This window comes from Dama dama, chromosome 7 (assembly GCF_033118175.1).
Source record: "Dama dama isolate Ldn47 chromosome 7, ASM3311817v1, whole genome shotgun sequence".
NCBI lineage: Eukaryota > Metazoa > Chordata > Mammalia > Artiodactyla > Cervidae > Dama > Dama dama.
The window spans coordinates 10,467,869-10,493,473 of NC_083687.1; the positions used below are offsets into that span (position 1 = coordinate 10,467,869).

Here is a 25,605-nt window from a genome sequence, read left to right on the forward strand (position 1 = left end):
TTTCTGTGAAGGCCAGACGAGATTCCCGAACCATGAGGATGGGGAAATCAGGGCGTTTTATTGATGATGGCAACACACACGACGCCACGCTTAGGTGCGCGGGCGCGGCAGGGCCCGCGCCCAGGCTTTGTGCTTTTCCTCGGGGTCCCCGGGGGCAAACTTCTCCTGCAGCTTCTTCCACATGCCTTTATTCATCTCCTTAAACTCATCCAACGTGTCTGCAAAAGGAGAAGACAACAAAAAAGGGCGAACTGTAAAATGATTACACAGGTTGGCTCCAAGGGCTTTCGCCATCAGGCAGGACTCTTCACGGAGAAAAGGACGTGGGGCCCCAGCTTCTGAGAAGCGAGCCGAGCAGGGTAACGGCCGAATACCGTGAGTGTGGACGAGCACGGGTGCCAGACCGCGTCCTGACAGCGGCCTCTGCTCCCATCGTCCCCATGCAGCAGCCAAGCAGGGCCCGCTCTGCCGCCTGTGAGCCAGGACACGGCGCTGCTGTGTCGGCTTCGCAACCCACGCGCCCTGAGGCTCGTCACAACACTCGACCTGAGCCTCAGGGGCTGTCTCCGTTGTACAGACGTGGGGACTTGAGGCAGAGTGGGGTAAGGGAACCTGAGCAGGCTCCACGGCAGGAAGCGGCAGAGCTGCTGGGGTCTGAACCCAGGCACTTAGTCCACCCACACCACGGGGATGAGCGGACACCCTCGACTCCAGCAGGAAGCTGGGCCCGGGCCCCCGTCCCCACCCACCATTTCCACACTGGGTCCCCTCAAGCAATCAGGTTCCTCATCTCTGAGCCTCAGGTTCCTCATCTGCGAAGTGAAGACATAAACACCTGCCTCACAAGCTGTGAGCTGTGTTCTGTAGTAATTTTACTGATTTCTGACTGTGCTGGGTCTTCATTGCCGTGCATGCGGCCTTCTTTCTAGTTGCAGTGTGCAGACTTCCCACTGGGGGGCTTCTCTGGCAGTGGAGCACGGGCTCTAAGGCTCACGGGCTCTGGAGCACAGGCTCAATAGTTGTGGCTCACGGGCTTAGCTGCTCTGAGGCACGGGGGATTTTCCAAGATCAGGGATTGAACCCGTGTCTCCTGCATTGCTTCTGCATTGACAGGATTCTTTTCCATTGAGCTACCAGTGAAAGTGAAAAGTTGCTCAGTCGGGTCCAACTCTTTGTGACCGCATATACAGTCCCTGGAGTTCTCCAGGCCAGAATACTGGAGTGGGTAGCCGTTCCCTTCTCCAGGGGATCTTCCCAACCCAGGGATCAAACCCAGGTCTCCCGTATTGCAGGCGGATTCTTTACCAGCTGAGCCACCAGGGAAGCCCGCAAAGTTGTGACCTTTAAAGGAAATGATGGAGGTGATGTACTTGGCACCTGGCCCATATTCCAGAAAAGGGAGCCCTCTTCACAGACATGAAGGTGGCAGGAGCCAGTGGGGCCTTCATTCAGAAACATACACCCAGCCCTCCTCCCCACCCCAAGCAACCAGGGCAGGGTCTCTCAGTCAGCACCAGCGAGGCTTAGGGCCAGATAGCCCTTTGTTGTGGGGCAGACCCGGCACTGTGGCCGCATCTCAGCCTTGACCCACCGGACGGCAGTAGCCCCTTCCCGCCAAGCCTGATGACCATCACGGTCTCCAGACGCTGCCAGAGTTTCCCTGCGGGACAAAACTGAGTCCGAATTGACAACCACTGGTCTAAAGTCTCCCCAGGGCTAAAGTTCTATGATACCTAATTTTACTTATATTTTAAATTTAAATTTTATTTATGAATTAATTTATGAAATTAATTTTTATAGCCTGGATTTCCATCTCTTAATGAAACTTATGGAGAAAAAGAATAGCTGTTCTGAACAAAAAGGTAACTTACATTATTACAATTATTGTCAGTGGACTCTTGACTAAATGAGGACCAGCTCTGTACCCCAGCCACGAGCCCAGCATCCTACCCCAACTTTTCCAGAAGTCCAGGTTGCCTCGTGGGGCACAAAATGGGATGCCGTGGACTCCCTGTCCCAACAAGCCCTGAGGCTCCTTCAGAGACTCCCGGGACCCCACCTCAGGGTGGACACACTTGGGACCAACACTGGGGCCACATTTCAGACTTGCCAGGCCCTCAGATCCTCACTACGAACAGTGCAAGGTGTTCTCCTGCCCTGTCAGAGGGAACATTTGGTAAGCTTATTCCACAGAGTCACAACAAAAAGATGAGGCTTGCTGTGAAAGCTAATTATCAGCCAATTTCCTAAGGCTGAGCTCCTGCCATCCCAGAACAAGCCACAGCACAGACCAGTGGGGGAGGTCTTGCGTCTCCCCGTCGTGGCGTCCCTGTTCTCCCCCAACCCAGCGTCCCGAGCGTTAACAAAGGGCAGAGGCTGAGCCTCTAGAGCTCCTTTCCGTTCTGATTTCAAGTTCAAACTTTGCTTAAACTCTTTGGGGTCCTCACAATGACACTCTGCATCGAAGCTTGTAGTTACACGGGCCTGGGGACAGGGGGTATACTCTTTGGATATACATAAAATTGCCAATAAAGTGATTCTGCCTGGCCAAAGTATCTTTACCCCAGTTTTTCAGAGTACTGTAATAAAAGTAGGATCAGGGTCAACACACAATGGCAGATGACACCACCAGGTTTTAATCTGTTCAGAAGGCTGAGTTTTCTGGAAGCCTAAATCCTCAAACCTTAGTGGCTGAAGCATACCAGAGAAATAGGAAACAGAAATTTCTAGAGTACCAGAAAGCAAATGTTTCAGGGCCATGCCCTCCCAGAAAAGGTTAGCCTATTTTTATATGTGGTGTCCTTGGCAATAAAAATAGTAATTTTCCAGAACCTGCCTGTTTCAACCCAGGCTCCCCCGGCCACCACCCGCCACGTGCCCCTCCGGTGACAATGGACGCGGGGAAGAAGGAGGGGCTGGGTGAGGCAGGGTATTTCCTTTCTTGTTAATCAGGGTCTGTCAAGGACTCCAAAACAAACCTAGTTAAACTCGTATCTAACCCGCAGCCCATGTCCCCATACACGTCCACTGAATGGCTTTTTGTTTTAATTAAAACCCTCATTGTTTATAAAGGCCTCTTAGGACCATAAAAATAAAATTATTTCCCTTCCATCCTGACTTCAACTACTTCCATTTGGCAAATACATATTCCCCTGTTCCCTGCTGCCCAGTCTTGAATTTAAAAGCTCTGAAGATAAATTTGCTTTTTTTAAATAACGCCTTTGACCTTCTCCATATTCTATGACCAAAAAACATGAGCCCTGTAGCTTCAGAATTTCCTGTGGGCTATTCCACAAGACTTTCCATCAAGCAAAGCTGTCTTATTAGATGATTCCCCGGGGCCACTCAAAAACCCACTTGCAAACCAACCAGAAGCGGCAGCAGCTGCGCTTCCCGTACCTGTGGACAGGATCAGCTTGTACTCTTCCAGGGACAGGCCGCTGAAGCTTGTGTCTCTGGGGCGAGGGTACTGGTCACAGGGGCAGAGAGGAGGGAGGGGAGAGGTTAGTTCCGCGGCACACGTGGGGAGAGGCGAGCTCTCAAGGGCAGTTCACAGGCCCTGGTGTCCAGAGGCCAGAGGGAGGGGAGCAGCGCCACCTGGAGGCCACACCGGCGTCCGCAGCGGAGGCGCCTGAGCCTCTGGAGACCCAGGCTGGGGCCGGGAGGGAGACCCAGACCTGAGGCCGCGTCTCTGACCAGCCCCCGGGCAGTGCCACGCTGCGGCTGACCATACTTTGGGTCACGAGGATTTAGGAGAAATCCCCTTTTCATGCAGACTAGGCCTTCAGCCATGTGTATCTGTGGAGTTACTGAGCACATTTTTCAAGACTGGGGAAGAAACACGCTTAGTGGAATTTGACAGCAGTCACGTCACGGCCAAGGAGAGGCCCAGCGGGTTCTGACAGGACTTCCGGTCACTTCAACTCTGTCACCAGCATGTCAGGAGGGTGGGCCAATCTGTGCGAGATCCAACAGCTGTCGGACACACCCAGAAGCACCCCCCGGCATACAAAACGTAGCTTTTCTTCAAAATTACAAAGACCTTTCATTTAGGTGACCTAAAAGCCTCTACCAAGTGCCTTAGTTGGCTTGGTTGAAATTACTGGTTACATTCGAAACCAGCAAAACCACAATTCTATACAAAACATCACATAATCAGATTCCCTCACTCTTACTGGCTGTCTGCAGTCAGAGGCCTGGGGACAGAAAAGACTGGCCCACTCACCTTGTGTTTGTAGTAGTTTGAGTGCAGCCGTGCCAAGCTCTCGTACATCTGATCACAGGCCTCAGGCTCTGCAATCTGAAAAACAAAGGACCCCGAGAAAGTGAGCAAACCAGCCCTACCCGCACGCCGGCCTGCACCCTGCACCTTGAGGGGGACCCCCCCAAGTCAGGCCTTCACAGGAAGCAGGCCTGCAGCTCTGCGCCGGCTTCTCCGACTATAGGTCTTGCTGTTAGAAATCTCCTTTTTGGAATAATGATTCCACCTCAGCAACCCCCCAACCTGCAGAAAAACTCAATCGGCAAATCAACATTTGTGGGGCACCCGTGATGCGTGAGTCAGCAAGCCACTGAGGTGGGAGGCACTGCAGGAAAAATCCAACACTGGCAGGAGCGCTGAGGGCAGTGCGGGCCGCAAGAAGTCAGAGGAGGCGAGTTCCCGAGTGCTCAAGTGGCCAGCAGGTGATGGAAGTGGGACTAAGCGGGGATCTGCAGAAGGCACAGGAGTTGGGGAGACTGCAGCGGGCCTTCCCGATGGAGGGGGCGGCCGGCATGCACAGGGCAGAGGAGGCAGGGGCAACCTGTGCCTCAGACCGGGCCACCTGGCCGCGGGCCTGAGCGTGCACGGGCAAGAAAAAGATGAGAGCTCTGTGAGTTAAACCTTCAAAATACAGATTCTCTTATGAAAGGCAAAAAAAAAAAAATCATCTGAACTTTCATCTGTGGTGAGTAGGGAGCTGTTGAGTGTGATAAGGAAAGAAACATGAAGAAAGCAGTGTTTTAGGATGAGACAGGTAACTGAGGAGACCTGAGAGGGAGAGTCAGGTGCTGTGAGGAAGGACAGAAGGACGCCTTGCAGACAGACAGGAGGAAGGTGGCCCCACTGGGAATTCCAGGCAAGAAGGGTGACACACGGAGGAGACACGGGTTTTCCCCTTCCATGTCTCTTCCTGGTTTTCCCTTCCTTCTGCCTTTGCCATTATTTAGCTAGTTCCTTATGTTATTCTGCCAAGAATTCTGAAAGCGCCCCAGAATGAAACTTTCTCTTCAATGTTTTCTCCCAGAATTCAAATGATGGATTTTTCCAACTTAAATCCTTTCTCGAAGAAGAAAGAACATAAATAAATCAGTAGTTGAGTGTTTTAAAAAGGCAGCTCTGCTTCTGCCTCCGTGTGCACGTCAGATAATGTCCCCACTTGACAGCAGACAAAAGGACAGCCTGTCACCGAGTTCTGCCCGCGCCATTCCCCAGCTCAGGCCACCTATCGGTGGGGCACCCAGGCAGCCACATCGGGAGAGAAGAGGTGAGGGGCTGAGGAGGCAGCCGGTGTTTGCGGAATAATAGTCAAAGGCACTATTTGAATGGATCGGGGTTAAAGATCTGAAAAGAAAGAACGGATGGAAAAACAGGAGGCCGGTGACTGAGTTCTGATTCCCTGAGGCGGGGCTTTCAGAGAAAGTCCAGCTGGAAAAGAATCTGCAGCATGCACTTTGCGGGAAGAGCATTTTGAACGCTCTGTCTTTGGCAGCGCATGCAAAACCGAGAGCTAACCAGACGAGAGATGAACAGAAGGCGCAAGGTGCAAAAGGAAAAAAAGTAACACCAGCCAAACTTCCAGCGACTAATGTGGAGACCGTCACAAGACAATTGGATGGATGTGTTCACTTCTAAGCTGACGAGAACTCCCGTATGCCCGGCCCATTCTGGAGCAGGCATCCATGGCTGTGGGCAGCAGCCAGGTCAAACCACCGTGTCTGGATCCTGTCACTTAGGAGCTCTGGGGTATCGGGCAAATCACTGTCTCTTTCCTGACACTTAATTTCCTGAGAATGATGACATTCTCTCATATAACCACAGATCCATGAGCAAATTCAGGACATTCGACGTTGACACAACACTTCTATCCCAGCGCCCATATTACAACTCTGTCAACTGTCTCAGTAAAAATCCTTGTAGGAAAAAAGTACTTTCAGCCCAGGCTCGCCTCCAGCACTACCTGCTGCATTTCTTTCTCTTGCAGCCAGGACACCTCGGTCTTTGTCTTTCCTGCATTGACATTTTTGAAGCATACTGGCCAAATTAACCTTTGTTTTAAAAGAAAACGATCTTCCCTATTTCTGAGGGCCATGTGAGGATAAGTGAGGTAACACCTGGACTGCTCTGAATTCAGGGCCTGGGACGCTAACGAAGGTGGTTACTATTAGTAGTCAACAGTTACGGTAAACACAGCCCTCACAGCACTACCTACCAGGCTAAAGAGAAGACTTCAGGATGATCCCTGCAACAGCGGAGTGAGGGCGTGTGGAGGGCACCCCGACGCCACTAGCGGAGCCAGGGAGCCCACCTAGGGTCCTGGCGGGGGTAGGCAGTAGTCCCCATGGGACGGGGGTGCTCCAGGCATGGGGCCGGCCCGCGCCCACGCTGAGGGGACCGCAGTGAGGACACATCAGTGGATTGGTGCTGCTGGCGTGACTGCGGGGTGTGGCGGGAGGTGGAAGTGACTCCTCAAGCTTCGCCCCGGCCCTCGTCGAACCTCCAGTCCTGACCCTGATGGCTCTCAGTGGGCCCCAAGTGCTCCACGGTCACCCCAGTGGAGATCACACGCCGACCCTGTCTCTGCCAGGCGAGTGGCCGCCTGCAGCACCTGTCCCCCACCTGCAGGCCCCGTGTCCTGACCTTCCCCTCCTACACCACTGACCACTGTCCCAACCCAGCTCTCACAGCGCTGCCTCTGGCCAGCAGCCCGCCCGGCTCCCCCGGGGACAGACTGCCGGCACGCTGCATCCTCCCCAGTCCCAGCTCCCACCAGACCCTCGCCTTCAGGGTCCCGCCAGCAGGAGTCCCCTCCTGCCCCTCCTCTGAGTGCGATGGTGACAGCGGGCTGGAGGCCACCTCCTCTGGGCCCTGGGCGGGGGGCAGGGCACGTGCCACCTCTGGCAGAGCAGGAGGGCAGAGGGGAGGGACAGGGAGAGGAAGGGGTCACCCTGCAGTGCGACCCTCTGGGTTCCCTCGACCTTTCAAAAGTCTTTCAGTATTAAAGAGACAGTCTCCCAGATACTTTCCATAAAGTCTGGCGCTCACTGAATAATCAGAATCACCTCTAAATGACCAATCACCAAAAAATGAACTTGTCACTCAATTTCCCATTTGAGGTCAGAAGATGTCTATACAAGGCCGTAAAGGTAGCTCAGTGGAGGTGATGGGAGCTGAGGGATGGCAATTTCTGGCCAGTTATTACTGCTGCCTAAGCAGAGATGGAGCCACAGCCAATTCTGGGTTTCTAGTCACACCCAACCCAAGCTCAGCAATGACAAAAAAGAGTCTTATTTACTACTTAAAACTACATCAATAGAAACCATTCTCTCATTCCGGAAGCCTTACCACATACCTACATCCTACACTTTATTCACAGATACCAGCACAAACACTGAATTCTGAAATACAGTTTTCCCTGATGAAGTGTACTGTGCATTTAAGGAACATTCTCGTACAAGCTTTAAATTACCTGATTTTGCATTCACACCTAATGAGATTATGGACATTTTAGGACTAATAGCAGCACTGGGTTTGAAAAAGGCAGCAAGGGATATTATGAAGAATTCAGCTCTGCTCCCTAAATGTGAATAAAATAGATGTTCGACTGACAAAGTGTCCTTTATGGCTCTATTTTCGCTCCTTTCGCATTTCCCCTGCTCAGTCGTCAGTAAATTTCTCTTTACCATATTAAACTTTTATACATACAAATCTACAACGTTGCCGCAGGCACTGATTTCGATTTTCAAAATTGAATTTTGGGTGGTGACAGCAATTGGTACAGCGGCCCCTGTTCTAGTCACACAAAGGGATGCATAAGCACTTTTGGGAAAGGGTGCTGCAGATTGCTTTGCTAATTAAGGTAGGGCTGGATTCAGTCCAGGAGGATCTGTGAAAAAAGGTTTTCATGACTTGGTAATGAACTTCTGAAATGAGTTCATTCTGTTATGGGAGACTATTCCCTTGAGTTCAACTGAAAATCTTTCCTGAGCACCTACTATGTAGAATACTCTGCTAGGCGGCTGCCAGGGGACGTAAAGACCCAGGCTCGGCTCCAGAGAAGTTGACGATCAAGCTGAGACAAGATACACACACAATAAAAATAAAAAATGACCAGGACAGAGTGTAACTGAGTGCCACAGTTACAGGAGATCAGAGGCAGCAGCTGGTGACCAGGCCTGCTTCCCACGGCAGGTGTGGCGGGGAAGGTTTGGGTTTCACTGTAGTGACAGCTCAGAGTGATACAGAGTCAGAGGCTGTCACTTTGAAGAGTACAGACTTCAGAGCTGGACTTGGTGGAATGGGGATCGGAGGGACTGGGAGCAAGAGGCATGAAAAACCAGGGGGACAAGGATGGTCCAGGGTCTTAAGTGGCTCCAAGGAGTGCTTCAAGGCCTGGGGAGCCACCAGATTCCTAACAAGCCCTGTGTCTGCGCTTTCATCCACAGGCACCAGGTTCTCAAAGGTTAAGAACCACTGAGGGGGCTTCCCTGGTGGCTCATCTACCCGCCAATGCAAGAGACACGGGTTTGATCTCTGATCTGGGAGGATCCCACATGCCAGAGAGTGACTGAGCCTGTGCTCCACAGCCTGAAAGTCACAACCCCTGAAGCCCACGCGCCATGACTCCTGAAGACCACGCACCACGACCCCTGAGCCCATGCACAACTCCTGAAGACCACACGCCACAACTCCTGAAGACCACATGCCACGACTCCTGAAGACCACGCACCATGAGCCCTGAAGATCACGTGCCATGACTCCTGAGCCCACATGCCAGAATTCCTGAAGCTCACACACAACTCCTGAAGACCATGAACCACGACTCCTGAAGACCACACGCCACAACCCCTGAAGACCATGCACAACTCCTGAGCCCACTCGCCACGATCCCTGAGCCCATGTGCCACAACTCCTGAGCCCACATGCCCTAGAGCCCATGCTCAGTGCAAAGAGAAGACATGGCGATGAGGAGCCTGTGCACTGCAACTAGAGAGTAGCCTGGGTTTGCCGCAACGAGAGACAATCTGTGTGGCAACAAAGACTCAGCACAGCAAAAAAAAAAAAAAAAACACCATTGGGGGCAGAGATCAAGATGGCGGAATAGAAGGATGTTGAGCTCATCTCCTCCCACAAATACATCAAAAAATCTCCATGTGGAACAATTTCACAGAATACCCACTGAACACTGGCAGAAGATCTTGTATAACCAAAGCTGTAAGAACGGTCACCACATAACTGGATAGGATGAAAGAAAAAAAAAGCAAAAAGAATCAGGACAGGAGGAAGCTTTCATTTCAAAGGGAAAGGTTCCCGTACCCTGGGAAGCCCCTTCTCTGACCGGGAGGCCCACCGGGAAGACAGGCAGCCTCAGAGGAGAGTGCAGCGGCCGGCCTGTGGAAGGCAGGACAGAGGGGGACAAGCAAGGCAGCGCGGGCCACCTTGCTGCACTTCCCAGCCACCCAAGACGCATGCCTGCTGGTGGGAGAATGGCTGGGGCTAGAACTGGGCCTTCAGAGGACTCACCTGGGCTGTGCCGAGACAGCCCAGAGGGCCTGTGGTGTGGTCTGAGCTGCAATTGCGGGGCGTGGGGTGGGGTGCATGTCAGGACAGAGCCTAGCTCTGCCACAGAAGCCACCCTTCAACGTGGGGGCAGGGGGAAGCACGAGCCCACCACAGCAACCTCGTTCTCAGGGGGTCACAGTGGGCACGGCTCTGCCCCTGTGAGCTCTGGGAGTGTGCAAGTGCCAGCAGATTGCCCACACGTGGAGGTGGGGCTGAAATCTGAGCCGATTCTTGGCAGGTGAGTGGCCAGCAAATTTATGCCGGCAGCAGCATCTAGGGGACATCTGAGCTGATTACTGGCGCTCCCCTAGCTGAGGCAAGTCTGGCGCCAGCAATAACAAACGTTGTGGGCATGCATACAGGGAAGCGGGGCTGAAATCTGAGCTGATTACTGGTATTCCCACAGCAGAGGTGGGGCCGAGGGCAGTACCAACAACAGTGTACTTGGAGAGCATGCACAACAGGTGACAGGAAATGTCACAGAACACATGTCCAGGGAGACACCTCCTGGGGAGGAATACACAGCAGCTCCTTTTCCAGTGGGAGCACTCCAGTCCCACCAACCGCACACCACAGCTTACAACTGGATTTGGGGCTTCTGCTCCAACAACTGGGGATTAGACCCTGCCCCTAACGGGGCTGTGACAACCACAGAGCAAAGAGGAGGCCCTGCCCAACACCCAGGGCAGGCCGTGGTCACCACAACATCAGACACACTGCCATCAAGGGGGGGGCGGGCCAGCACACTGTGAGGAAAGACATGGCAGGCATCCATAACAAAAACAGCCCTCACACCAAAATATTCGACTCAAACAGGCTACACAGGGATGTCCCATTTAAAAACAGCTGTTCATGATCACAGTAGATAACCGTTTTCCCTAGATTCAGAGTCACAGTAATATAAGTAAAATAGAAGAGCAGAGGAACCATTCTCAATGAAAAGAACAAGAGAAATCCCCTAAAAGAATAAACAATGAAACACACCTCTCCAGTCCACCAGATCCTGGGTTCAAAAGAAAGGTAAAGAAATGGCGAAGGAATTAAGGTGATCGACAGAAATGCAGATAACTGTAACAAGGAACTAACGTCAGATAAAATGGCAACCCACTCCAGTATCCTTGCTGGAGAACTACTTGGACAGAGGAGCCTGGCAGGCTACGGTCCATGGGGTCACAAAGAATCAGACACGACTGAGTGACTAACACACACTGTTAGATATGCAGCTGATACCACTCTAATGGCAGAAAGTGAAGAACTAAAAAGCTTTGTGATGAGGGGGAAAGAGGAGAGTGAAAAAGCTGGCTTAAAACTCAACATTCAAAAAACTAAGATTATGGCATCCAGTCTTCATGGCAAACAGGTGGGGAAAAATAGAAATGTTAGGGGAAGCACACTGACTCAAACTGCCCACCCTGGCCAGGTACCACAGTTTTACGACAGGAGGCCCTGGTAAGGAACACGGAACTAACAAGCCACCACCAACAGGGAGAGTTTGGGAAAGGTCAAAAAGGGACACCACGTGCCCAAGCACCTTCCAGAATCCTTCTCGCTGGCATCCATCCCGGCTGAACAAGGCGTGCACCACCAGGAAGGACTCTGAGTCAGAATGACTGGCTAAGGACAACCCGGAAACTAACCCCACCACCATAAAACCGGAGCCTGTGGGCCAGTTCTGCAGAGCTGTTCTCCTGGGTCCCCTTAGCCCACTGTTCTCTGTCCAGGCGCCCCTTCCCAATAAAGTCTCTTGCTTTGTCAGCTCATGTGTCTCCTTGGACAATTCATTTCCAAGTGTTAGACAAGAGCCCACTTCGGGCCCTGGAAGGGGTCCCCATTCCTGCAACAGAGACAGTGGCAGAGTTATTTTCTTGGGCTTCAAAATCACTGTGGACGGGGACTGCAGTCACAAAATTAAAAGACGCTTGCTCCTTGGAAGAAAAACTATGACAAATCTTGACAGCGTATTAAAAAGCAGAGACATCACTGTGCCAACAAAGGTCCGTCTAATCGAAGCCATGGTCTTTCCAGTGGTCATGTATGGATGTTAGAGTTGGACTATAAAGAAAGTTGAGTGCCAAAGAATTGATGCTTTTGAACTGTGGTGCTGGAGAAGACTCTTGAGAGTCCCGTGGAGAGCAAGGAGAATAAACCAGTCAGTCCTAAAGGAAATCAGTCCTGACTATTTATTGGAAGGATTTATGCTGAAGTTGCAATACTCTGGCCACCTGATGCGAAGAGCCGACTCACTGGAAAAGACCCTGATGCTGGGAAAGATTGAAGGCAGGAGGAGAAGGGGGAAACGGAGGATGAGATGGTTGGATGGTATCACTGACTCAAGGGACATGAGCTTGAGCAAGCTCTGGGAGATGGTGAAGGGCAGGGAAGACTGGTGTGCTGCAGCTCATGGGGTTGCAAAGAGTCAGACACGACTGAGCGACTGAACAAGAACAAACATGAAGAAGAGGCAATCAAAATCAGAGAGCTCAACTGCCGAGATGAAAACTAAGCTAAAGGCAATTAATAGCAAACCAAGTAATGCAGAAGAATGAATAAGTGATCTGGAAGACTGTCAACTACAAATTGGCATTTGCCAAGAGCATTTGCTAGCAAGTGAACAACACCACAGGCATTTGCCATCCACCGCTGTGGAGACGGAAGCCTGTGCTGCTGCAGCCGCTGACCTTCAGCACGCCCTCTGTGCTCCAGGGCAGCTGGTGGAACAGGTCTTTAGATAGCAAGGTGTCTGCAGGAACTGATTTCATGATCCCAACCTTGCATCTCTTCATATCTAGACGAGATGGGGCGCGTTCAGGGTGGTATGGCCGTAGACTCTTCATATCTAGAAAAGCACTAACTTCCTCATGGTGACATCAGCTCCTCATGACTAGCAGAAAACCTTCTGTAAAGTAAGCACTTAATTGCATTGAACTCCCCCTTCACCAAAATCTTATATATTGATCTTCCCCACTGCCTCTTTGCAGCAGTCTCTCAGAGCTATCTGAGGTGCTGTGTCCCAGCAGTCCTCATTATGCCCCAAATAAAAGATAACTTGCAACACTCACACTGTACATCTTTTTAGTCAACAAGACAAAATAACAGAAATCACTCAGTTAGAATGGCAGACAGAAAGACAAATGAAAAAAAAAAATGAAAGCAATATATAAGGTTTATGGGATACAAAGCGTGCCAATCTATGCATAAGGATTTCAGAAGAAGAACGTTGAATTATGGCTGAAAACTAGCCAAACCTGAAGAAGGAAACAGGTATCGAAGTACAGGAAGAACAGAGGGTTCCAAACAAGATGAACCCGACAGACCTACACCAAGACGTATCATAATTAAAACAGCAAAAGTTAAAGATAAAAAGAGAACTCTTTAAGGCAGCAAGAGAAAAACAAAAGAGTAAGTTACAAGGGAACCCCCATGAGTGTATCAGCTGATTTCTCTGCAGAAATTCTGCAGGCCAGAGGGAGCAACAAGATATATTCAAAGTCCTGAAAGGCAGAAATCCGCAACCTAGGGTACTCTACCCAGCAAGATCATTATTTACAATAGAAGGAGAGATAATGGATCTCTCAGACAAGCAAAAACTAAAAGAATACAGCAATACTTAGACCTATCCTGAAAAAGAGTATTGAAAGGTCTTCTCTGAATAGAAGAGAAGAACCTATAGGAAAGGGAAAATCACAATAGAAAAAGCAAATATATGAAAGGATTGTAGATCACTTAAATAAACCAAAACATACATTAAAAAAACAGAAAAAAAATTTGTGAAAGCAATTATAACCACAATGAACAACAAAAGGATAAACATGAAAATGTAAAACAGGAGATTAAAATCACATCATTCTTACTTGGGAGAGTGGAATAAGAAAGTGTGGATTTTTTGTTTTTAATGTGTTTGAGCTTATACGACTACTGGTCTAAAGCAAGCAGGTACCATCAAACCACAAAAGGAAAAACAAAAAGAAAGGAACAAAGAAGCAATATAAAGTCAACTGGAAAAGCAGGTTTAGAATGGCAATAAACACATACCTATCAATAATTACTTAAATGCCAGTGGACTAAATGCTCTGATCAAAAGACATAGAATGGCAGATTGGATAATAAAACAAGAGCCTACAACATGCTAAAGACCCATTTTAGGGCAAAGGATAACCACAGGTTGAAAGTGAGAGGATGGAAAAAAATATTTCATGCAAACAGAAATGACAAGAAAGTGGGGATCACAGTATCGTATCAGACAAAATAGACTTTAAAACAAAGGCCATAAAGAAAGATACAGAGGGACACTATATAATGATAAAAGGATCGATACAAGAAGAAGATATACTTAGTAATATATATGAACCCAATATAGGAGCAACTAAATAAATAAAACAAATTCTAACAGACATAAAAGGAGAAACTGATGGGAATACAATAAGAAGAGATTTTAACTGATGCGAATACAATAACAAGAGATTTTAACACCCCTCTGACATCAACCAGTAATGCTGAAGAAGCTGAAGTTGAACAGTTCTATAAGACCTACAAGACCTTCTAGAACTAACACCCCAAAGCAATGTCTTTTTCATTACAGGGGACTGGAATGCAAAAGTAGGAAGTCAAGAGATACATGGAGTAACAGGCAAATTTGGCCTTGGAGTACAAAACGAAACTGGGCAAAGGCTAACGGAGTTTTGCCAAGAGAATGCACTGGTCATAGCAAACTGTCACAAGAGAAGACTCTACACATGGACATCACCAGATGGTTAATACCGAAATCAGACTGATTATATTCTTTGCAGCCAAAGATGCAGAAGCTCTATACAGTCAGCAAAAACAATGCCAGGAGCTGACTGTGGCTCAGATTATGAACTTCTTATTGAAAATTCAGACTTGAACTGAAAAAAGTAGGGAAAACCACTAGATCATTCAGGTATGACCTAAATCAAACCCCTTAGGATTATACAGTGGAAGTGACAAACAGATTCAAGAGATTAGATCTGGTAGACATAGTGCCTAAAGAACTATGGATGGAGGTTTGTGACACTGTACAGGAGGCAGGGATTAAGACCATCCCCAAGAAAAAGAAATGCAGAAAGACAAAACGGTTGTCTGAGAAGGTCTTACGAATAGCTGAGAAAAGAAGAGAAGTGAAAGGCAAAGGAGAAAAGGAAAGATATACCCATTTGAACGCAGAGTTCCAAAGAACAGCACAGAGAGATAAGAAAGCTTTCCTCAGTGCTCAATGCAAAGAAATAGAGGAAAACAATAGAATGGGAAAGACTGGAGATCTCTTCAAGAAAATTAGAGATACCCAGGGAACATTTCATGCAAAGATGGACACAATAAAGGACAGAAATGGTATGGACCTAAAAGAAGCAGACCATATTAAAAAGAGGTGGCAAGAACACACAGAAGAACTGCACAAAAAAGATCTTCATGACTCAGATAACCACGATGGTGTGATCACTCACCTAGAGCCAGACATCCTGGAATGTTAAGTCAAGTTTGGGCCTTAGGAAGCATCACTATGAACAAAGCTAGTGCAGATGATGGAATTCCAGTTGAGCTATTTCAAATCCTAAAAGATGATGCTGTGGAAGTGCTGCACTCAGTATGCCAGCAAATTTGGAAAACTCAGCAGTGGCCACAGGACTGGAAAAGATCAGTTTTCATTCCAATCCCAAAGAAAGGCAGTGCCGAAGAAGGTTCAAACTACTGCACAATTGCACTCATCTCACACGCTGGCAAAGTAATGCTAAAAATTCTCCAAGTCAGGTTTCAACAGTACGTGAACTGTGAACGTCCAGATGTTCAAGCTGGATTTAGAAAAGGCAGAGGAACCACAGATCAAATTGCCAACATCTGTTGGATCATCAAAAGAGCAAGAGAGTTCCAGAAAAACATCTATTTCTGCCTTATAGGCTATGCCAAAGCCTTTGACTGTGTGGATCACAACAAACTGTAGAAAATTCTTCAACAGATAGGAATACCAGAACACCTGACCTGCCTCCTGAGAAATCTATATGCAGGTCAAGAAGCAACAGTTAGAACTGGACATGGAACAACAGACTGGTTCCAAATTGGGAAAGGAGTACATCAAGGCTAATATTGTTACCCTGCTTATTTAACTTATATGCAGAGTATATTATTTGAAATGCTGGGCTGGATGAAGTACAAGCTGGAATCAAGATTGCTGGGAGAAATATCAATAAGCTTAGATGTGCAGATGACACCACCCTTGTGCCAGAAAGTCAAGAAGAACTGAAGAGCCCCTTGATGAAAGTGAAAGAGGAGAGTGAGAAAGTTGGTTTAAAACTCAACATTCAGAAAATGAAGATCATAGCATCTGGTCCCATCAATTCATGGCAAATAGATGAGGAAATAATGGAAACAGTGAAAGACTTTATGTTTTGGGGTTCCAAAATCACTGCAGATGGTAACTGAAGCCATAAAATTAAAAGATGCTTGCTTCTTGGAAGAAAAGCCAAGATCAACCTAGGCAGCATATTAAAAAGCAGAGACATTACTTTGCCAACAAAGGTCCATCTAGTCAAAGCCATGGTTGTTTCAATAGTCATGTACGGATGTGAGAGTTGGACTATAAAGAAACCTGAGCACCGAAGAACTAATGCTTTTGAACTGTGGTGTTGGAGGAGACTCTTGAAAGTTCCTTGGAGATCCAACCAGTTAATCCTAAAGGAAATCAACCCTGAATACTCATTGGAAGGATTAATGCTGAAGCTGAAGTGCCAATACTTTGGCCACCTGATGTGAAGAACTGACTCATTGGAAAAGACCCTGATGCTGGGAAGGATTGAGGGCAGCAGGAGAAGGGGATGACAGAGGAGGAGATGGTTAGATGGCATCACCAACTCGATGGACATGAGTTCGAGCAAGCTCCATGAGGTGGTGATGGAAAGGGAGGGCTGGCGTCCATGGAGTCACAAAGAGTTGGACACTACTGAGCAACTGAACTAACTGACATCACCGGACAGATTTCCCAAACAGAAAATCAATAAGGCAACAGAGATTCTAAATGACACAAGAGAACAGTCAGGCTTAATTGATATTTTCAGGACAGTACATCCAAAAAATCAGAATACACATTCAGGTGCACATGGAACATTTTTTAGGATTGATGACTTACTAGGACATAAAACAATCTCAACAAATTTAAGAGCACAGAAATTATTCCAAACATCTTTTCTTTTCTTTTTTTTTTTCAAGCATCTTTTCTGACAATAACAGCATGAAACAAGAAATCAACCATAGAAAGAGAAACGGGGGGAAAAAAAGATTACATGGAGACTAAACAGGATACTGAACAACCAATGGGGCAATGACAAAGTCAAAGAGGAAATTAAAAAATACCTTAAGACAAATGACAATGAAAATGCAACCAGACAAAATCTATGGGAAATGGCAAAAGCAATTCTTGATGGAAAGTTCACAGCGATGAAGGCATTCCTCAAAAAACCAAGAAAAATATCAAATAATCCAAAATACCAGTTAAAAGAATTAGAAAAAGAAGAACAAACAAACCTAAAGTCAGAAGAAAAGAGATTGAAAACCTCTGGCTAGGCTCACCAAGAAGAGAGGGGACCCAAACAAAGAAAATAAGAAATGAAAGAGGAGAAATAACAACTGACATCATAGAGATATAAGAAGCCATAAGAGGATACCATGAACAATTATCTACCAACAAATTGGATAATCTAGAAGAAATGGATGTTTCTAGAAACATATAGCCCACCAAAACTGCATCAGGAAACAGGAAATTTGTTTTGTTTTTTGGTTGCACTGTGTAGCTTCTGTAATCTTAGTTCCCTGACCAGGGATTGAACCTGGGTCATGGCAGTGAAAGCGCTGAGTCCTAACCACTGAATCACCAGGGAATTCCCAAGAAGAAATAGATAATTTGAACAGACTGATCACTAGAAGTGAACTAGAAGCTGTAGTATAAAAAAACTCCCTGCAAACAAAAGTCCAGGGCCAGATGGCTTCACTAGGAAATACTACCAAACATACATAGAAGAATTTATACTGATCCTTCTCAAATTCTTCCAAGAGACTGAAGAGGGACCACTCCCAAAGTCATTCTATGAAGCCACCATCACCCTGATACTAAAACCAAAGACACCACCAAAAAAGAAAACTACAGGCCAACATCTTTGATAAATACAGATGGAAAAATTCTCAGCAGAATAGCAGCAGGACTTCCCTGATGGTTGAGAACTTGCCTGCCGATGCAGGGGACGCAGGGGCAGCCCCTGGTCTGGGAAGACGCCACACGCTGCGGGACTCCCCTCATGCGCCATGCCTCCCGGAGCCACGTGCTTCAGAGTCCGTGATCCGCACTGCTGAGCCTGCGTGCCGCAAACGTGGACGCTCGCGAGGGTCTGTGTGTCTCAACGAGAAAAGCCACTGCAATGAGGGGCCCACACACTACAACTAGAGAGCACTCCCTGCTCACCAAAACCAGAGAAAGCCCATGCACAGCAACGAAGACCCAGCGCAGCCAAAAATAAATAAGTAGTTAATTAAAAAAAAACAACTAGCAAACCAAATCCAATAACACATAAAAAGGATCGTATACCATCATCAGGCTGTATTCATCCAAAGTTAACAAGAATGGCTCAACATACGCAAATCAGTGTGATACACCCCATAAACAAAAGACAAAAATCACATGATCATCTCAATAGGTGCAGAAAAAGCATTTGATAAAATTCAATGTCCACTCATGATTAAAAACTCCTCTCAAAGCAGGTATAGAGGGAACATATCTCAATATAATCAAAGTTTACTTATGACAAACCCACAACCAATGTAATACTCAACAGTGAAAAGCTGAAAGCCTTCCCACTAAAACCTGGAACAAGACAAGGATGCCCACTCTCACCACTTCACAGCAATCAGACAAGAAAAATAAAAGGTATCCAAATTAGCAGGGAAGAGGTAAAACTCACTGTATGAAGAAGATATGATCCCCATATAGAAAACCACAAAGATTCAACACAAAAACTTTTAGAGCAGATAGATGAGATTAGCAAGGTAGGGCTTCCCAGGTAGCTCAGTGCTAAAGAATCCATCTGCCAATGCAGGAGCTGTGGGTTTGATCCTTGGGTTAGGAAGATCCCCTGAAGAAGGAAATGGCAACCCATTCCATTATTTTTGCCCGGGAAAATCCCACAGAAGAGTAGCCTGGCAGGCTAGTCCATGGGGTTGTAAGAGTCAGACATGACTTAGTGACTAAATGACAACAACAAAGCAGGATACAAGAATTAATGTACAGAAATCAACAGCATTTCTCTACACTAACAATGAAACATCAGAAAGTGAAAAAAAAAAATCCTTTTAAAATCTCATCAAAAAAACAAAAAACATCCTAGGAATAAACCTCACCAAGGAAGTGAAAGACTTATATGCTGAGAACTATAAAATACTGCTAGAGGAAACTGAAGATGATTCAAAGAAATGGAGATGTATCCCATGCTCTTGCATTGGAGGAATTAAAATTGTTAAAATGGCCATAGAACCCCATCAAATTACTCATGATATTTTTCACAAAACTGGAATAATCCTAAAATTTATCTTTAACCGTAAAAGGCCCAGAATTGCCAAAGCAATCCTGGGGAAAAAGAACAAAGCTGGAGGCATAACCCTCCCTGCCTTCAGACAATAATACCACAAAGCTACAGTAATCAAAATAGTATGGTACTTGCACTAAATCTGACATATGCATCAGTGAAACAAAGTAGAGAGCCCAGAAATAAACCCATACACAGGTCAATTAATCTTCTGCAAAGGAGGCAACAATACACAACGGAGAAAAGACATTCTCTCTTTAGCAAGTGGTGTTGGGAAAGCTGCATAGCCTCCTGTAAATCAATGACATTAGATTACTTCCCCACACCACACACAACAAGAAACTCAAAATGGCTTAAAAAGTTAAACCTAAGACATGATAATATAAAACTCCTAGAAGAGACATAGGCAAAAGAAAAAACAAACAGAACCTAATCACTTACAAGCTTTTGCAAAGCAAAGGAAACGATAACAAAATGAAAAGACAACCTATGGACTAGGAGAAAATATGTCCAAACAATGCAACCAACAAGGGCTTAACTACTAAAATATACAGAACAGCTCATACAACTCAACAATAAAAAAACACACAACCCAACTGAAAAATGGGCAAAAGACTAAACAGACATTTCTGCAAAGAAGTAATACAGATAGCCAATAGGCACATGAAAAGATGCTCAACACTGTTAATTATTAAGAGAAATGCAAATCAAAACTAAAATAAGGGATTACCTCACACGAGTCAGAATGGCAATCATCAAAAAGCCTACAAACAACAAATGCCGGAGAGGGTGTGGAGAAGAGGGAGCCCTCCTTCACTGCTGGTGGGAAGGTAAACTGGTTCAGCCACTATGGAGAACAGTATAGAGTTTCTAAAAAACTAAAAATAAACAGTTGCCATGTGATTCAGCAATCCCACTCCTGGGCATATACCTGGAAAAGACTACAACTCTAATTAGAAAAGATACATGCACCCCAATGTTCACAGTAGCATTACTTACAACAGCAAGACATGGCAGCAACCTAAATGCCCATCAACAGATGAATGGATAAAGACGACGTAGTACATACATACAATGGAATATTATAAAAAAAAAAGAGTGAAATAATGCCATTTGCAGCATCATGGATGGACTTAGAGATTACCACCCTAGGTGAAGTCAGTCACAGAAAGACAAATGTTATCTGTGGAATCTAAAAAATGATATAAATGAACTTATTTACAAAACAAAAACAGACTCATCTACATAGAAAACAATCTTGCAGTTACCAGAGGGGAAGCAGGGGAGGGACAAGTTAGTTTGGGATTAACAGATACACAGTACTATACCTAAAACAGATAAACAACAAGGACGGACCACATAGCACAGGGACCTATATTCAGTGTCTTGTAATAACTCAGAAGGCAAAGGAATCTGAAAAAGAACATATATACGTATAACTGGATCACTTTGTTATATACCTGAAACAAACAGCACTGTAAATCAACTATACTTGACAAAAAGAACTGACTACATCACGGCCAGTTTAGGAGGCAGTGGGGAAAGGCCCCCGCTGGGCTGGGGTCTGGTGCGGGGCGGACACAGGCCATCAAAGAGTGAAAGCCTCACCAAGCTGCACTAGTCCAGGAGGCAACAGGCAGACCCTCAGATCTCTAAGGGGGGACCCACTGACAGTGGTGGACAATCTAGATCTCCAGGAGGCACACTGCATCTCTGAACATGCCTAGAAAACTGCCATGCCTTGGTCTAAACACTACCTTAACTCCCTCCAGCTCCATCCAGAACTAGGGGAGAGAGAGACAAGATACCTGCATTCCCTCTCAGGCCTGATTCTCTTCACAATGGCTGCTTTGCAGTGGGCTCAATATTACAACTAAAAAATAGCACAATCCGCCCTCAAGTCATTCATCAATAAATACAGAGGAGCCACACGGTGGGTGACGCTGGATGGCAGCACTTGCCAGCAGACTCCACACTGAGCCACAGGCCCAGGCCTTGACTGGATGACTGAGAAAACAGGAGAGGAAACCTTTCAGTGCCCCTCTGAGGACCTGGATGGAGGACCTTCGTTACCGCCACCCCCAAAACAGTTCAACTCCTTTCAAACAGGGCTGCTATTATTTCCACTTGGATATTTAACAGAAGAACTCCCTGGTGGGTGAGCCCCTTCCTGGGAGGCTCCTCCGAGCTGGTCCCCATTCTAGTTCAGTGGGCGCTGCCAGGAAGCCGCCTGCACCTAATGAGCTCATTAGAAGCGCTGGCGCCTTCCCCTCTACTTAAGTCAACAATTACTGTTGTTTTCGCCACCTTCTCCCGTGTTGTGATTCTTTTATTAATCTCTTGGTGCTGCAGGGAACATGCACTCTCTTAAGGAAACTGGATTGAAAGGAGGCAAAATCCATGAACATTCACTTTAAAAAACTGCACAATAGAATAGAGGATGAAAGAGGTGTTAAGCGTGTTCTCTCTTCCCACCAACCCCTCCCTCTTGGTGGGCTGAGGGTGGAGTGGACCATGAGACTCCCCAGAGGGCGAGCTGCAGGAGGATAAATGGAGGCAGCTATTTTTGTGCTCTGGTTTGGGGTCTGAAGGATTAATTTGCTTTCGAGGCGATCTGGCTTTTCTGTGCTCCGATCCCACTTGAGGATGGTCTTTCCCCCATGTGCGCTGGGGAGGGAGGGGTTGGGCCAAAGAAAAGCAGGTGGGTAAACAGAGAGATGTTTCATTCTTTGCCCAAACTGTCCATGGGCCAAAGAGGTTCTGAGCAGGGAAGGAGGGGAAGGGAGGGCTTGAAGTGCAGGGAACAGGACTCCTTTCTAACAAGAAGAAACAACTCGGGAGGAATGGGAGCTGAGGAAAGATCGGGCACAAAGGAGACTATGCGCCCTTGTCCTGCCGCTTAACTCCCAGGGACTCCAAATAAGTTACTTTTCTGATTTAGTTTCTTTGCAGAGTGAGGATCGCAGTGGTGACCTCAGCTCAGCTGCACTAAGGATTAGACTAAGTAAGCTCATGCACACAAGTGTGCCGTGCACGAGTTCAGTGTTACCGTCCAGATGCAGGGAGCCACGAGGCTGACAGCAGGACTGCCTGTCCCTCCCCTCTATGGGAACAAACACAGAGAGCCTCCCCCTCCCGTCCTGTCTTTCCAGCAATCTTGGCAAAACCAAGGGGGAGAGCCACACCGATCAGCTGACTGGGTTGAATGCCTACCCCTGGCTGCCAGTTTAATAAACCACCTTTCTTTCTCAAGGTCTTTATAAATGATCCGGGGGTGTCAGTGGGAGTGACTCAACGCTGTTCTCAATTCCGGCAAGGGACTACTCCTTCTAAAAATTACTGCAGATTTACTAAGCCTGGGAGCATTCTCAAGTGACAGAAGGATGAGGGACCACGACAGTGGTCCTGAGTAATGTGCCTGCTGCCATCATGATGCACTGGTTCACTCTACCAGGGACGCATTCATCAGTGGTCGGGAACCATCAACCAAGCCGTGAGTCGCATCTGCAGCCGTGACTCAAATCTGTGTGGGCCTTCTACTCTTCAGAACCGAATCCCTAAGTGATGACAAGGGATGACAATTCCAAAAGAGAAAGCGCAATCCTCCTTTTCTGGCTCTTCCCACTCTAACAATCAAGTAGGTGAATGTCAGACTCTCACCTTCCCAGGGTCTAACCTCTGGCAGCTTCTCTGCTGGCTGGTTTCACCACTCGAATTTCATCAGAGTTAAGTCACGTGCCTGCCCAACCGTAACCTCCCTGGTGACAAGGACTAGCTTCTGTCCCTCTTCTGCCATTCCTGCAGTTCCCCACAGAGTGAGCTCTCAAATTAATTCTCACCTCTCAGGACACGGAAATATTCCCATCTCGCTCTTCACTACTTCTCTCCATCTAGATCTGCTACATCTGCAGCTATATTCAAATGATTTTTGTCTCATGAGCCATAATCATAATTTATTTACCCATTCATTCATTTACTGAGTGTCTTTTATGTGCCAGGAACTATGCTAGACGCTCTGGGGAGAAAGATAAAAATAGCACCATCTCTATTCTCAGGAAGCTCACACTGAAAATACATAGGAAGCAGAGCCCTAAAAAGACTATGGGATTTGAAGAGTTGGGAATAGTTATGACTCCTGCCTTCAAGATCTTTATACTCTGGGCCAGTGAAGACCACTGTAAGAAGTGTGAAGGCCCTCACTGTTGTGGGACCCTCACCCCATTCCCAAACCCCTGAAACAGACATGCCGTCCACGCCCACCACCCAGTCAGCACTTGGTTTCTGTGATGCCACTGGGCATGTTCTTATTCTATCAGGTAGGCTGGCTTGGCTCTGGGCTGGGCTAAGTTGAAAAAAGGCAATGTTCCTGCTTTGACAGGTTGTGGCCAAATTTCCAAAAAGTCATTTCTTCACAATGTGTGTGTACCTGCATGTCACATCTCATGTATCTGACCTCTTGCCTGAGCCCCAGGCTCAAATATCCCACTGTCAACTTGACATTTGCACTTGGAAGTAAATCCACTTCGCATCACAAGTTAAACACGTCTAACACCAAATTCAGGATGCTCTTCCCACACCCCACCTGCTCCTTATCTTGCTTCTTCCTCAGCTCAATAAACAGCACCACCCTGCACCCAGTAGCTCAGGCCAAAACAATCTATCCTTGGTTCCTCTTCCCCTTTACCCTACATCTAATACATCAAAAAGTCCTGCTGATACAACCTTCACATTGCAACCCCAATCTGGCCACTTCCATCTCCTGTGCTGTCATCTTATATCCAAGCCACCACCATTTCCTGCCTGGGCTACTAGAGGAGCCTCCTCTCCAGTTGTTCCTATTCCTGCCTCCCTATAATCCATTCACTGATACAACCAGAGTGGTCTTAAAAAAAAAAAAAAAAAAAAAAAGAGTACATTAGGTTACATCAGCCTGCTGACTAAGCCTCCAGAATAGCTTCTCTCTGGTATTTATGATAAAATCCAACTCCTAACCAGAGCCTGCCTAGAAGATCCTATGACACCTGGCTCTTGGTTTTTTTTGACTGACACCTCTTAGCAAATGCCATTTCACTCACTACCCTTCAGCCACTTGGACTTTCTTTTTGCTTCCTGCCTCAGGACCTTTGCACCGCCTGAAAGGACACCAGGTGTGTTCACTGTCGGCTCATCGTCTTCCCTTAGGCCTCATCTATGTCTCACCTCCTCAGTAAGGCTTTATCGATCATACCTAATATCACCCCTTTACCAGGGTACTCTATCTCACGCCCATCACAGTACTTATCTAGACTGTCCTAGGTATATCTACCTGCTTACTGTGTCCTGAACTAGGACCTAAACAAATTTCACGTGGGGGGGACCTCATCTAGTTAACTGCTGTCTCCCCAGCACCTGGCACAGTCCTGGCACATAGCGGGTGCTCCATAAGCACGTGCTGTGTGGATGAACAAATCCCAGAGCCGCAGCACCGACCTGGAGGAGAGCAAGAACACAGGTCCACTACTCACACACAGGGACACAGCGTGAGGCCTCAAACCTGCCGGACGGGTTACGGGGGCCCAGGAGACACACCAAGACTTAGCGGGCGTCCTGTGGAGGTCCTTGGACATCAGCTCAGTCACTGAACAACACTCCGAGGTACTGGCTTCGTGTCAGGGGAGCAACAAGCCTATGACTGTCATCACCTAAGGCTGGTGCCGTGCGACAACCTGGCTGCAACCTGAGTCATCGAGAGCGTTTAAAAACAGAGGCCCTAGAGATTTTGATTCAGTAAAGTTGAACGGTCCCAGGCTACAGGATTTTAAAACGCTTCTTTATGAGCCTGCAAAGTACAGCCGGGTGAAAGGGCCGAGCAGAAGCCGGGGCCCCAGCTCTCCGCGGGGCCTCGGGGCGTTAGGGGGGTCCCGCGCACGTGCGCCCGAGCAAAAAGGCGCGCGCATGCGCAGGCCCTCCGCCGGCCCGCTCGCGGCCTCGCCCCGCCTCGTCCTCCTCTCCCCTCGCCCCGACCGCCTCCCCGCCACAGGCGGGCCCCACAGCCTGGTCACCTGGGTGTTCTCTCCCTCCCGAAAGGCCTGCGCTACCCGCTGCCGCAGATAAGCGCCCAAGTCCCGGCCCCGTTTGGTCTCGTCCACTGGCCATTCCTCACACAGCTTAAGAAACCGCCGGTAGCGGCTGGCCGCCATGTTAGGCCCCACTTGACTCCGCCCCTGA

At 47.6% G+C, this 25,605-nt stretch overlaps 1 protein-coding gene across 1 annotated transcript; it reads right to left on the minus strand.

Annotated features, from left to right (window-relative positions):
- LOC133059409 (ubiquinol-cytochrome c reductase complex assembly factor 2) lies at window positions 1-25,605 on the minus strand. The gene is made up of 4 exons (XM_061146462.1): window positions 25,440-25,605; window positions 4,226-4,300; window positions 3,400-3,469; window positions 1-218 (listed from the first exon to the last, which is right to left on the minus strand). Exons 1-4 carry the CDS (start codon window positions 25,575-25,577, stop codon window positions 91-93), a joined length of 411 nt encoding a protein of 136 aa, XP_061002445.1. The 5' UTR covers window positions 25,578-25,605; the 3' UTR covers window positions 1-90.